This window comes from Dermacentor andersoni, chromosome 6, assembly GCF_023375885.2.
Source record: "Dermacentor andersoni chromosome 6, qqDerAnde1_hic_scaffold, whole genome shotgun sequence".
NCBI classification, from domain to species: domain Eukaryota; kingdom Metazoa; phylum Arthropoda; class Arachnida; order Ixodida; family Ixodidae; genus Dermacentor; species Dermacentor andersoni.
The window spans coordinates 181,858,640-181,872,676 of NC_092819.1; the positions used below are offsets into that span (position 1 = coordinate 181,858,640).

Consider the following 14,037-nt stretch of genomic DNA (forward strand, 5'->3'; position numbering starts at 1 on the left):
GATTACTTTACATAAGGAAGAGATTAAGTGCCTTTTATCTCTCACGTAGACCGGCACATGTATCCGACTGACACATGGTGAGACCATTGCTGAGCTTGCGCAGATTAGTTTTGTGTCTTCTTTCTTTTTTCGCCTCAGTGCTCCCTTCAGTCGATAGTCGGCATTCGTGTTGTCCACTTCTCTACTCTTGTGTCCTGTCTGCACGCCTCACCTATTCTGCATAATGAATCCTTACCAACTAGCTCAGCTTTCTGTCATTCCAATGTTTTTGTGATTTCGTTTTTCTAGTAATTCTTTTCCGGTTCTTGCAGCTTCATGTCCATGGAGGCCTACTGTTATAAGAATATGAATGGAATAGTGAACATTCCAATAATTCTGTTCACGAATAAAATATCTGCTATATTTGGTTTTTGAACATTCACTATAGTATTTGGTGATAGACCCAGCCGTCGTCAGTGCCTTGACATACACAGCGCTGTGTTCCCACAGCACGCGATCTCTATCGTTACAAGGTCCATCCAGGTAGATGGGACCAATGCCTAGTGATGTGGCTGGTTTACTTATTTTTACTGCCGTTTCTTTTTCTTTCTTGAACCTTGTCTAAGGGGAAGCTTTAGTGCAGGTGCTCCTATAATCATGGACAAGTTTCCATGGCAGTGAAGGGAAAGCTACGGGGGGGCGTAACTTCTGCACGCATGTTACTGTGGCAAGTATTCCAGCAGTGTTTGACAATGCTCTTGGTTTCTCAGAACAGGTACTGAATCACTATAGCTTCCACGTGTGACAGTTTCACATCTGCCCAATATAAAAGAAGATTAAAGCCAGAACATAAGTCAAATTTAACATTCAGTTGTCAATGTTCTCCTTTTGTTGCGATAAATAAGATGAATTTTTTTCTTCCCCAGCTTAAACTAATGCATGTGAGTTTTTTCAGGAGTGCCCTTACTTGCGCACGTTTTGCATTCATAGCTTGTGCTTCCTGTGCCAACTTCATTTCCACAGTAGGTTGTTCACAACTATATCTAAATGCATGGGAACAGCGAAATTCTTTTTTTCTTTTTGGCAACCACTTCACTGTTACTGAAGAAGTTACTTGTACCTAAAAGTAAAGGTTCAAGTTTAATGACTGCACAAAGCATTTCTTTTTTTGTTTTTGCTTTAACTTAAGCTATCAATAATTTTTTTTTAGTTATTGAAGATTGTAAAAGTATTTCAAAAAAGTCAGCAGTTTTGTCCAAACGGCAAAGTAAATTAGTAAACAGCTATAAGAAGTAAGAAAAGTAGTAACTTGTAAACGTTTGCTAACTGACTAAATTAACAAGCATGGTGTTATGCACACACAGGCAAACATGAACACATCTCACTCGATGACCGCGCACACTCGTCAAAACGCTGCAGTGGGAAAGCATTGGAGCAGCACTGAGTGAATTGCCCTTCGTGCTGCCTCTTGCTTCAGCACAAAGCACGCACGAAACTACCAGTACCGGGCGCACTCTGTCACTAATGCGGATTGCTTTCAAGGCGGGGCCCGTGCGGCCGCACCATGCGCAGCTGCCACCAGAGGAGAACGCTCCCTCCTCTCGGTACCTTGCGCGCAGCGGAAGATGGTGCACTTTTTCCCTGCTTTCCTCCCTGCACGCGCAAGACTGAGCCACCATTGTCGGCTCACACTCGCATGCACATGCAGCATACGGCGCACAGCGATGATATTATTGTCCTTGGACTTTATATGGAGCATCACGGCGATGCAGATGAGGATGGCAGAAATGTGCCTGGAGTGTCAGTGTAGTTCTTATCGCAGTAAACACAACCTAAAGTTTACAACTCTTAATTCAGCAATAAAATGTGATATCACAATTCTGTAAGCTGCACCTTACGATTTATTTAAAGCAGACAAAATTGATATATTATACACTGCTCTAAGATATTGCACTAATTTAAGAGTAGGAGTTAGCAAAAGCCTCATAAGCATCGTAGCAGTTTTACACAAGCTGCAAATTAATATAGGAAGTTTGCCCAATCGAGATGCTTTAACAAATGCAGTTTACAAAACTGCAATAGTAGTGGAATGTTGATGAATGGAAATCGCTTAAACAGAACACCATCCTCATGGTTGGTTGATCTTGTATTCATACAATGCTCTCTTCAGTGTGTCTCAGTAAATGCAACTCCTGATAAACGGAACCAATTTCCCTGGTCCCTTGAGGTTCTGTTTAAAGAGAGTGCACTTTATCTGTCTTTGGTGCAGAGTTACATATTCGTAAACATTGTGCTTCTAATTTCGTGCCTTACTGATGTTCATAAATTTTCCTAGAGAATTGGCAGCCCTAAATCAGAGCCCTGCTTTCTATAGTTACTAGAATTTCTCTGAAATGCAACAAATTTTATTCAAATAGGTCCAGGGGTTGCCACATAGAAGCATTTCTGCATTTTACACGTAGTATTTGAATTGGGAAACATGACTTGGCCCTGAGCTAAAGCTTCCTCTTAAGTCATGCTGTTGCTGCCATGAACATAATACCAACTTTCCAAAGTTTGTGTTTTCTAAGCACTTCAATTTTGAGGTAAGTAACATGCGATGTCACCAAACATTAAAGTGACACATGTTGCGAGCCACTTCGCCGGACCGGCTGTGCTGTCGTTTGTACGAAAAGTCCCAGCGCTGGTCATTCGCTGTTGCGCAGATCCTGCTTGACGTTCCGTGCACCAACGACCGTCTGTCCGTGGCCGAGGACGACAACAACTGGTTCAGCCAAAAGCGGCAGCAGGAACGGCTCGAGCTGCCCCAGCGGCAGATGGACATGCTGTGCCAGGCACTGCCCCTGCTGCGCTTTGGTGGCAGCCTGGTGTACTCCACCTGCTCCCTGTCGCCCATTCAGAACGATGGCGTGGTGCACATGGCACTGCAACAGCTTCAGCGCACCAGTTCGGCCCAGTATGCTGTCGTTGACCTGTCCGAGGCATTTGCCCCGCTACCCTTTCGCTTCTTCGAGGGCTGTCGCTACGGGCAGCTGGCACTGCCGTACCTGCCCAACAATGTGGGACCATTATATGTGGCGCGCATCGAGCGTATACGCTAATAACACCTCGGGTAACCCTGTGTAGAGTGACATTCTGGGCTGGCATCTGCCAAGTGAGGCCGTGGGGGTGACTGGAGATGGCGCTGAACAGTTTCTCTATGTAGATGCCAACTAGTCTTTTTATTGGTCATTCAAAGTCCTTGTCCTCAGCATGATGTTGGAGAGCACGTTGTGGTCTGCACACACATGTGCAGTTATCTCTCGAAACTTGAGCTTTTCATTTCCGTTTCAGTAGAGAGGAATGCATCTAGCTCCTTGGAAATATACAGGCCTTAGTCTGGAAAACAGTAGATTCCTGGTTCAGCACACTCGAGAACTGCAGGGCTTTACGTATGCAAGAGGCGTGTCTGTCTGGATGCATTCTGTACCAACATGTCTGAAGCACGGCTATTCTTGAAGAGCTCAGACTATTAGAATCAACAAGACCAGAGCTTGTTGTACAACAATCATGGGTCTTCTGCTGGTTGCCGCCAGCATTAAAGAAATACTGATACCTATTTTCGCAGTTGTAGCAGTTCTATCTACACTTCTCGCATGTAAAAGAATCACACTTGGCCAGTATGAGAGTTTCAAAATTCTCGATATAACGAAGCATGTAAGTTTTCATGACCTCTTTCCCATATTGAAAAGATTTTGCACCAAAAAAAAAAGCAACACACACAAGAAAGACGATGACACCATGGCCGCTAGTGGTGCCCAGCAGTTAACTAGCCTAGCAGTTAACTCTTCTCAGGTATCTTTCCCATATACAGCATGTATTAGTACCTCAATATAACAAAGTGTGTGTGTGCGATTTCAATATAACGAAATTTTACTGCCGCCGCAAAAGAATGCGGAGACAATAAATTGAAACTTCCGCTGATGCAGATGGTCAAATGATTTAATTACAAGCAGCGCTTGCAAACGCACCTCTGAAATCGTGCGCCGCACGACAAGAGCGACCGCCGAAGTGGAGCCGCATCATGTTCCATACGAAGTACGAGCACGATAAGATCCTATCGTGCCCTGTGCACTGTGTGCTTTAGGTGCGAGTGAAAGTGTGCGAGGCTGAGACAAGAAAGGTGGTGGCTTCACGAGTGACCTGCGCGAGCGAAGGGAAAGAGAGGGAAGAGACGCAATTAACCACGCGAGGGGGGGGGCGCCCCCCCCCCTCGCGTGGTTAATTGAGGTAAGCTGGGGTAAGTTGGCGCGCATCTCGGCCGTGGCTGCACACAAGCGCGGCTAAGCGCATATGCAGCCGCGCACCCTGCCTTAGAGGTAATCTGCCGCGTGTGCAAAGAGTGGGCATGCCGAGACGGCGTGGCACAATGTAAGCTATCCAATCGCGCATGTAGTATTGGAGGTTGCGTAATCTCGAGTTTCAGCAACCCCTTGGAGCGAGAGTCAAACGAAGCATCCACTCCCCGCTGCCACCGCTTTTCCCAATAGCATCGTCCCAGAGCGGGCAACACCATCAGCCGCAGGGGCAGAGCACATGCAAAAGTGTGACTGGCTTTGCTTAATTCGTGCTGCCGATGTGAAGATATTGTCGACGTGCATGGCATGACGCCGTATCATTCATCGTCGACTCCCAAATTTATCAAAATTAATTATGTCAATCAAATTTGCTTTTCCTAGATTGCCCGATAATTCAAAAAATTCTGCGGCCCCTTTCCAAGTAAGAAAAATTTATCGGCGACTGTGCTTATTTGCATAAAAGGTCAAATTTCAATAGAACTAAATTTCGATATAACGAAGCAAATTGCCAATTTTACCAACTTCGTTATATTGCGGTTTAACTGCACTTCACCCCTTTTGTGCCACACTATTCGTATCCCAAAAATGGGTAAAATATTTTTCAGGACCCCAGTTGCCAACATGTTCCTCTACCAAAACAAACTCGCTCCTGCTTGCTCTGCCACATAAATACTGTGCTGTCATCTACCAGTAGCACAGCAAAGCACTGGCACAATACGAGCTCGTCCATGGCATTGCTGCAAAATGAAACGTACCACTGACGAGCTGGCGAGGTATTCTGTAAGAGTCCACCTAGCGGATTGTCCATTTCGGTTGCTGATGATTTGATGCAGGTGTGCGAGCGAGGAGGAGATGAACGGTCCCAGCCAGTCAGCAGCAACTCAAATGGACAGTCAACTAAGTGGACTCCTACAGAATACCTCCCTTGAGCTCATCCTTGGCCATTTTTTACCACAAACACACGGACGAACCCACTGCTTGGCCTGCCGTATACTAGACGGTTCTACTCGCGCGATAACTGCAGCGAGAGTGCGCCCCCAAGAAACTTCCAGTCACGAGCCTTATGAGTCTACAGCACCAGAACACAAAGCACGTTTTTAAGTTGTTTTCCCGTCGGAAAGTATATCTTTAAGTTTTCGGATAAAAGACTTACGCATTACACCTCAAGACAAATACATAAAAAACTTTGTGTAATGTAAGGCAACATTCACTTGTAAAATTGTTCTTATGTACAAAGGAAAACTGTAGAAAATCTACGGGCTTAGATTTTAATGCACTCTTGCTAGTCAATATCGTAGCCAATGCCTTTCTTGCTCGCAAAATTTCGCAGTCTCCGTCAATGAGCAAAACGGAAACCATCCTGGGCCTATGGTTGTAAACAGTGAAAGGGTCTATAGAAGAGGTAAAGTCTCAGCATGCTGGACCTGCCGTCATCGGCGTTGTCACAACCTGAAGTCACAGGGCAGATTTGCTGACATCATGTGGCTAGATATGATGACGTTGCTACTAAACAATCTAAAATACTGAACTACAGTTCTCTGCATGTTTCTTATGGCTGCACTTGCATGTAGCAGCCAGAGGGATTGCAGGAACAGGACAAGTCAGTACAGAATGATTCCACGAGAGATCAAACATGCATGTCTGCTTGATATTTTTGTTTTGGTTTTCTTTTATGTCATATCATCATCAGCCTGGTTACGCCCAATGCAGGGCAAAGGCCTCTCCCATACTTCTCCAACTACCCTGGTCATGTACTAATTGTGGCCATGTTGTCCCTGCAAACTTCTTAATCTTATCCGCCCGCCTAGCTTTCTGCCGCCTCCTGCTATGCTTCCCTTCCCTTGGAATCCAGTCCGTAACCCTTAATGACCATCGGTTATCTTCCCTCCTCATTACATGTCCTGCCCATGCCCATTACTTTTTCTTGATTTCAACTAAGATGTCATTAACTCACGTTTGTTCCCTCACCCAATCTGTTCTCTTCTTATACCCCCCGCAACGTTACTCCCATCATTCTTCTTTCCATAGCTGGTTGCGTCGTCCTCGATTTAAGTAGAACCCTTTTCGTAAGCCTCCAAGTTTCTGCCCCGTACGCGAGTACTGGTAAGACACAGCTGTTATACACTTTTCTCTTGAGGGATAATGGCAGTAAAACACGTTGTGGGGCTAGTTGGTGCATAGCTTTCAATAGATTAAGCGCCAAAAGTGACGGCACACAAGAAGAAATACAGACGGGACAAGGCGCTACTTGCAACTGTTTATTGAAATGACAGGTGGCTGATTATATAGCCATGAGGAGAGGGGAACGAAAAAAAGGAGGGACACTAAATATGTGACTGCGCACGTGCGAGAACACTGAAGATAGAGGGAATCATGCTTAATCTAAATCTAAAACTTATCTAAAAACATACTTTCATTCGAGTATATATTCAAAGACGGGGTACTGATACAGTTGTCCCCTCTTTTCTTAATCTCGTTGGCCTCCAACAATTCCCGCGCAACAGAATCTCTACTTTTATACATGATTGTCGTATCATGAAGCCTCGCTTCACATACCCGTTCATCCTCATTTCCGCAGGCCTTGCAATGAAGCGGCAGGTTTGAACCATATCCATTTTTCAATGATAGCTTATGCTCCCGCAGGCGTTCATTAATACATCGCCCAGTTTGGCCGATATACTCTTTTCCACACTTCATTGGTATGTGGTATACTACCCCTTCTTCACACTTAACGAAGGGGTTCGTATGTTTAATAGAACACCCTACTTTTTTTGAGTCATCCGGACCAATTAGGCGGCACAATGTAGCAAGCTTTCGCGGCGCGGAAAAAACCACAGGAATTTTGTATTTCACAGCGACATGTTTCAGATTATGCGCCACTTTATGAGAATATGGTATCACCACCGCTTTACCTTTCTTTTCGACTGTTAGACCTTCTTCACTTCTTTTTCTTTCTTTTTTGAGTTTTTTCAGTAACGCCTCTGAAACTGCGCTTAAAGCCAAGCAAGGAAAGCCAGCCTTCCTCAACTTCAAAATCTGGTCGTCAAAGCTTGCTTGTGCCTTATGACAGCATGATTTTTTCAGTGCGGATTCTAGGCACATAGTGGCAATTGCTCGTTTAACAGTCTTGGAGTGTGTAGACTCATACGGCAACACCTCTTTGCGGGCACGGGGTCGGTACATCCAGCAGGAGCCTTCGTCAGTAAGGGTTATGTTAAGATCTAAAAACTGCAAGCTGTTATCCTTGGCTAGTTCGAAAGTAAAATCTAAGCCTTTTCCTTGCTGTTTAAAATCAGTTAAAATGCCCTGCACAGTATGAGAGTAAGTCAAGGGAGATCGTTCCGTCAGTAAAATTAAAAAATCGTCAACATACCTAAAAACCTTGAGCACATTGCCTCCGTCAAACACCTTCGATAGCGCTCTGTCGATGCCCGCAAGGAAAATGTTGCAAAGTACGGGAGCCACGCACGAGCCAATACAAATTCCTTTCCTTTGCACATAAAAGTGGCCTTGAAAACACACAGCCGTTGAGCACAAATAAAACTCCAAGAGTGCCATGAAGTTATCCACGGAAATTCCTGCTGTATTTTGAAAGGATACCTGCCCGTTCATCTCAATGCAGCTCAGGACGGCAGCTAACAATTCTTTTTGCGGAATAGAATAAAAAAGGTCAACAACATCTATTGAGAACAAGCATCCTATCGACTGGGACTCACGTAAAAAGGCTATGACGTCAAAACTATTCTTTACCATGAATGGGTCATCTATAACCAACGTGTTAAGCTGCTTTAGAAGGTAGCGGCTAACGTTGTTTTGCCAGGAAGCTCTTTCACTTACAATACATCTGAACGGTATATCATCTTTGTGCGTTTTTGCAGTAAAGAATACATTTAAACAGTTTTTTCTACATTTCTGGACGCTACTAGCCAGCTTCTGTAGTCCAAGGTCTTCACATAAAGATATGGCACGGCTCTTTTCCTTACTTGGCTTGAGTTTCGTCACCTTGAAATTCTTCTGGATGGCTTGTAGAGCCTTTTCGTTAAACATGCCCGACGGCATGGCCACGAACCCTCCTTCTTTGTCGGCCTGCAGGAGTCGAAGGTCATTGTCGTTGAAAAAATTCACGATACGTCTTGTGGGGGTTCTTGGACGAGTTCCTTTCTTAGACACCGTTCTGGTCAGGCTGTCAACTCCGTCCAGCAGACACCTTTCCTTATCCTCTGGTGCAGCTTTGTTGGAAATCCTTCTATTCAGGGAAAGAAGCTCATGTCCCGGGATCCTGACCTTCGACTCCTGCAGGCCGACAAAGAAGGAGGGTTCGTGGCCATGCCGTCGGGCATGTTTAACGAAAAGGCTCTACAAGCCATCCAGAAGAATTTCAAGGTGACGAAACTCAAGCCAAGTAAGGAAAAGAGCCGTGCCATATCTTTATGTGAAGACCTTGGACTACAGAAGCTGGCTAGTAGCGTCCAGAAATGTAGAAAAAACTGTTTAAATGTATTCTTTACTGCAAAAACGCACAAAGATGATATACCGTTCAGATGTATTGTAAGTGAAAGAGCTTCCTGGCAAAACAACGTTAGCCGCTACCTTCTAAAGCAGCTTAACACGTTGGTTATAGATGACCCATTCATGGTAAAGAATAGTTTTGACGTCATAGCCTTTTTACGTGAGTCCCAGTCGATAGGATGCTTGTTCTCAATAGATGTTGTTGACCTTTTTTATTCTATTCCGCAAAAAGAATTGTTAGCTGCCGTCCTGAGCTGCATTGAGATGAACGGGCAGGTATCCTTTCAAAATACAGCAGGAATTTCCGTGGATAACTTCATGGCACTCTTGGAGTTTTATTTGTGCTCAACGGCTGTGTGTTTTCAAGGCCACTTTTATGTGCAAAGGAAAGGAATTTGTATTGGCTCGTGCGTGGCTCCCGTACTTTGCAACATTTTCCTTGCGGGCATCGACAGAGCGCTATCGAAGGTGTTTGACGGAGGCAATGTGCTCAAGGTTTTTAGGTATGTTGACGATTTTTTAATTTTACTGACGGAACGATCTCCCTTGACTTACTCTCATACTGTGCAGGGCATTTTAACTGATTTTAAACAGCAAGGAAAAGGCTTAGATTTTACTTTCGAACTAGCCAAGGATAACAGCTTGCAGTTTTTAGATCTTAACATAACCCTTACTGACGAAGGCTCCTGCTGGATGTACCGACCCCGTGCCCGCAAAGAGGTGTTGCCGTATGAGTCTACACACTCCAAGACTGTTAAACGAGCAATTGCCACTATGTGCCTAGAATCCGCACTGAAAAAATCATGCTGTCATAAGGCACAAGCAAGCTTTGACGACCAGATTTTGAAGTTGAGGAAGGCTGGCTTTCCTTGCTTGGCTTTAAGCGCAGTTTCAGAGGCGTTATTGAAAAAACTCAAAAAAGAAAGAAAAAGAAGTGAAGAAGGTCTAACAGTCGAAAAGAAAGGTAAAGCGGTGGTGATACCATATTCTCATAAAGTGGCGCATAATCTGAAACATGTCGCTGTGAAATACAAAATTCCTGTGGTTTTTTCCGCGCCGCGAAAGCTTGCTACATTGTGCCGCCTAATTGGTCCGGATGACTCAAAAAAAGTAGGGTGTTCTATTAAACATACGAACCCCTTCGTTAAGTGTGAAGAAGGGGTAGTATACCACATACCAATGAAGTGTGGAAAAGAGTATATCGGCCAAACTGGGCGATGTATTAATGAACGCCTGCGGGAGCATAAGCTATCATTGAAAAATGGATATGGTTCAAACCTGCCGCTTCATTGCAAGGCCTGCGGAAATGAGGATGAACGGGTATGTGAAGCGAGGCTTCATGATACGACAATCATGTATAAAAGTAGAGATTCTGTTGCGCGGGAATTGTTGGAGGCCAACGAGATTAAGAAAAGAGGGGACAACTGTATCAGTACCCCGTCTTTGAATATATACTCGAATGAAAGTATGTTTTTAGATAAGTTTTAGATTTAGATTAAGCATGATTCCCTCTATCTTCAGTGTTCTCGCACGTGCGCAGTCACATATTTAGTGTCCCTCCTTTTTTTCGTTCCCCTCTCCTCATGGCTATATAATCAGCCACCTGTCATTTCAATAAACAGTTGCAAGTAGCGCCTTGTCCCGTCTGTATTTCTTCTTGTGTGCCGTCACTTTTGGCGCTTAATCTATTGAAAGGATAATGGCAACCTGCTGTTCATGATCTGAGAATGCCTGCCAAACGCACCCCAGCCCATTCTTATTCTTATGATTATTTCCGTCTCATGATCCAGATCTGCCGTCACTACCTGCCCTAAGTAGATGTATTCCCTTACCACTTCCAGTGCCTTGCTACGTATCGTAAACTGCTGTTCTTTTCCAAGACTGTTAAACATTACTTTAGTTTTCTGCAGATTAATTTTTAGACCCACCCTTCTGCTTTGCCTATCCAGGTTAGTGAGCATGCATTGCAATTGGTCCCCTGAGTTACTAAGCAAGGCAATATCATCAGCCAATCGCAAGTTACTAAGGTATTCTCCATTAACTTTTATCCCCAATTCTTCCCAATCCAGGTCTCTGAATAGCTCCTGTAAACACGCTGTGAATAGCATTGGAGATATCGTATCTCCCTGCCTGACGCCTTTCTTTATTGGGATTTTGTTGCTTTCTTTATGGAGGACTACGTTGGCTGTGGAGCCGCTATAGATATCTTTCAGTGTTTTTACATACGGCTCGTCTACACCCTGATTCCATAATGCCTCCATGACTGCTGAGGTTTCGACTGAATTGAACGCTTTCTCGTAATCAATGAAAGCTATATATAAGGGTTGGTTATATTCTGCACATTTCTCTATCACCTGATTGATAGTGCAAATATGGTCTATTCGTGAGTAGCCTTTACGGAATCCTGCCTGGTCTAAGGTGTTCCTGATTCTATTTGCGATTACTTTAGTAAATACTTTGTAGGCAACGGACAGTAAGCTGATCGGTCTATAATATTTTCAAGTCTTTGGCGTCCCCTTTCTTATGGATTAGGATTATGTTAGCGTTCTTCCAAGATTCCGGTACGCTCTAAGTCATGAGGCATTGCGTATACAGGGTGGCCAGTTTTTCTAGAACAATCTGCCCACCATCCTTCAGCAAATATGCTGTTACCTGATCCTCCCCAGCTGCCTTCCCCCTTTGCATAGCTCCCAAGGCTTTCTCTACTTCTTCTGGCATTACTTGTGAGATTTCAAATTCCTCTAGACTATTCTCTCTTCCATTATCGTCATGGGTGCCACTGGTACTGTATAAATTTTTATAGAACTCCTCAGCCACTTGAACTATCCAATTCATATTGGTAATGATATTGCCGGCTTTGTCTCTGAACGCGTACGTCTGATTCTTGCCTAAGCCAAGTTTCTTCTCCACTGCTTTTAGGCTACCTCCGTTCCTGAGGGCATGTTCAATTCTATCCATATTATACTTCCTTATGTCAACTATCTTACGCTTGTTGATTAACTTGGAAAGTTCTGCCAGTTCTATTCTAGCTGTAGGGTTAGAGGCCTTCGTACATTGGAGTTTCTTGATCAGATCTTTCGTCTCCTGTGATAGCTTACTGGTATCCTGTCTAACGGAGTTGCCACAGACTTCTATTGCAGACTCCTTAATGATGCGCATAAGATTGTCGTTCATTGCTTCAATACTAAAGTCCTCTTCCTGAGTTAAAGCCGAATACCTGTTCTGTAGCTTGATCCGGAATTCCTCTATTTTCCCTGTTACCGCTAACTCATTGATCGGCTTCTTATGTACCAGTTTCTTCCATTCCCACCTCAAGTCTAGGTTAATTGGAGTTCTTACCATCCTATGGTCATTGCAGCGCACCTTGCCGAGCACGTCCACACCTTGCATGATGCCAGAGTTAGCGCAGAGTATAAATTCTATTTCATTTCTAGTCTCGGCAATCGGGCTCCTCCACGTCTACTTTCGGCTATCCCGCTTGCAGAAGGTATTGATTATCCGCATGTTATTCTGTTCTGCAAACTCTACTAGTAACTCTCCCCTGCTATTCCTAGTGCCTATGCCATATTCCCCCACTGCCTTGTCTCCAGCGTGATTCTTGCCTACCTTGGCATTGAAGTCGCCCATCAGTATAGTGTATCTTGTTTTGACTTTACCCATCGCCGACTCCACGTCTTCATAAAAGCTTTCGACTTCTGGCCTGGTCATCATGACTGGATGTAGGGGCGTAAACCTGTACAACCTTCAATCTGTACCTCTTAGTAAATTTCACAAGACCTGCCACCCTCTGGTTTGTGCTATATAATTCCTTTATGTTACTGACTATATCCTTATTAATCAGGAATCCGACTCCCAGTTCTCGTCTCTCCGCTAAGCCCCGGTAGCACAAAACGTGCCTGCTTTTTGCACAGTATATGCTTCTTTTGTCCTCCTAACTTCACTGAGCCCTATTACATCCCATTTGCTGCCCTCTAGTTCCTCCAATAGCACTGCTAGACTTGCCTCACTAGATAATGCTCCAGCGTTAAACATTGCCAGGTTCAGATTCCAACGGCGGCCAGTTCGGACCCAGGTATTGTTAGCACCATGTCATGTAGGAATATTCAAACTGCATGGAACCAAATTTTTGTTCCTGAAAAGCATTCCCAGCAATCCAAAAAAAATATTTGAAGGTGGTGGCACAAGCATCCTCCTATTACTTACGATATTTTCTCATTTCACGGCCAAATTAAACGTAAAGTGCAAAAAAAAGTGTCAAAACACTTCTCGTTTTAATATGCTTCGCAGTAAATTAGTTCCATGCATTTTTTATGCTGCCCACTAACGAAAAAGATATGTAAAAAATTCCATACATTGCCCAAATCAGAAAAAGTTTGCAACATTGATGCGTTTTTGCACATCTTCTATTTCACACAAACTTAAAAATGTCAAGCACGAAACATTCTCTGCAACATTAATGCAAAATATTACCTTACATAAAACACAAGAGAAGAAAAAGATGGTTAAATAAACAAGTTTTTTTTTTAAGACTCGTTCTCAAAAAATAAAAAATCGGAAGTCCGGTTCCACTTTAGGAAAAAATTTTAGATGATGGTGCGCTTATTTTAGGCAAAATGTGGGCGCAATAATATGTTTCCTCGTTTGCTTTATTGAAAAAGTGTAGCGGGCCAAAGTGGCCCATGCTGAAGGTGCTGGCTTCAGTACCTTTGCTGGTTGTCTATCAGCTTGCATTGTACGCAAATCTAGTTCTAATTTCTTTACTGCTTCAGAACTTTGCTCTGGCAGCTTGTTTTCAACAAAAATGTACAATCAGATTTTATTTGTGTCTAGCGTGTGCAGCGGTTGGAGGCTGCCACCGTCTAAAGTGCTAACACGTACCAATTTGAAGCCTACAACCTCTGCGCGTTATGCCACTTGCGCCTCCCTTAATTGCTTGTCAACAGCATGTAAGACACCGCGAGTGCATGTTGTGGATGACTTTACCAAAACTCGCCTGCTGCACACAGTAGATCACCAGCAAGCAGCACCAAGGCAGGCTAATCCGTAAGTGATGTAGTGCTTCCATAAGTAGCAGGTGTGCCATTATGGAGGTGCTGCTTCACTGCCTACTCCCCATTCCCCAAATGCAATGAATACTGGCACATTGTCGGGCACCACCGCGTGCGACTCGCACTGTGCGTTTCTAAATACTTAGATCTGAGTGATTTCCCGA

General features: G+C 44.1%; 1 protein-coding gene across 2 annotated transcripts in view; it reads left to right on the forward strand.

The window, feature by feature from the left end:
* Positions 1 to 13,352, forward strand: part of l(2)10685 (5-methylcytosine rRNA methyltransferase l(2)10685) — an 81,037-nt gene extending 67,685 nt beyond the window's left edge. For both annotated transcript variants that reach the window (XM_055067002.2, XM_050172371.3), the window contains exon 6: positions 2,685 to 13,352. In XM_055067002.2, coding sequence (XP_054922977.1) covers positions 2,685 to 3,080 — 396 coding nt within the window. In that variant the 3' untranslated portion in view covers positions 3,081 to 13,352. The remainder of the gene's footprint in view (positions 1 to 2,684) is intronic.
* The last annotated feature ends 685 nt before the right edge of the window (positions 13,353 to 14,037 follow it).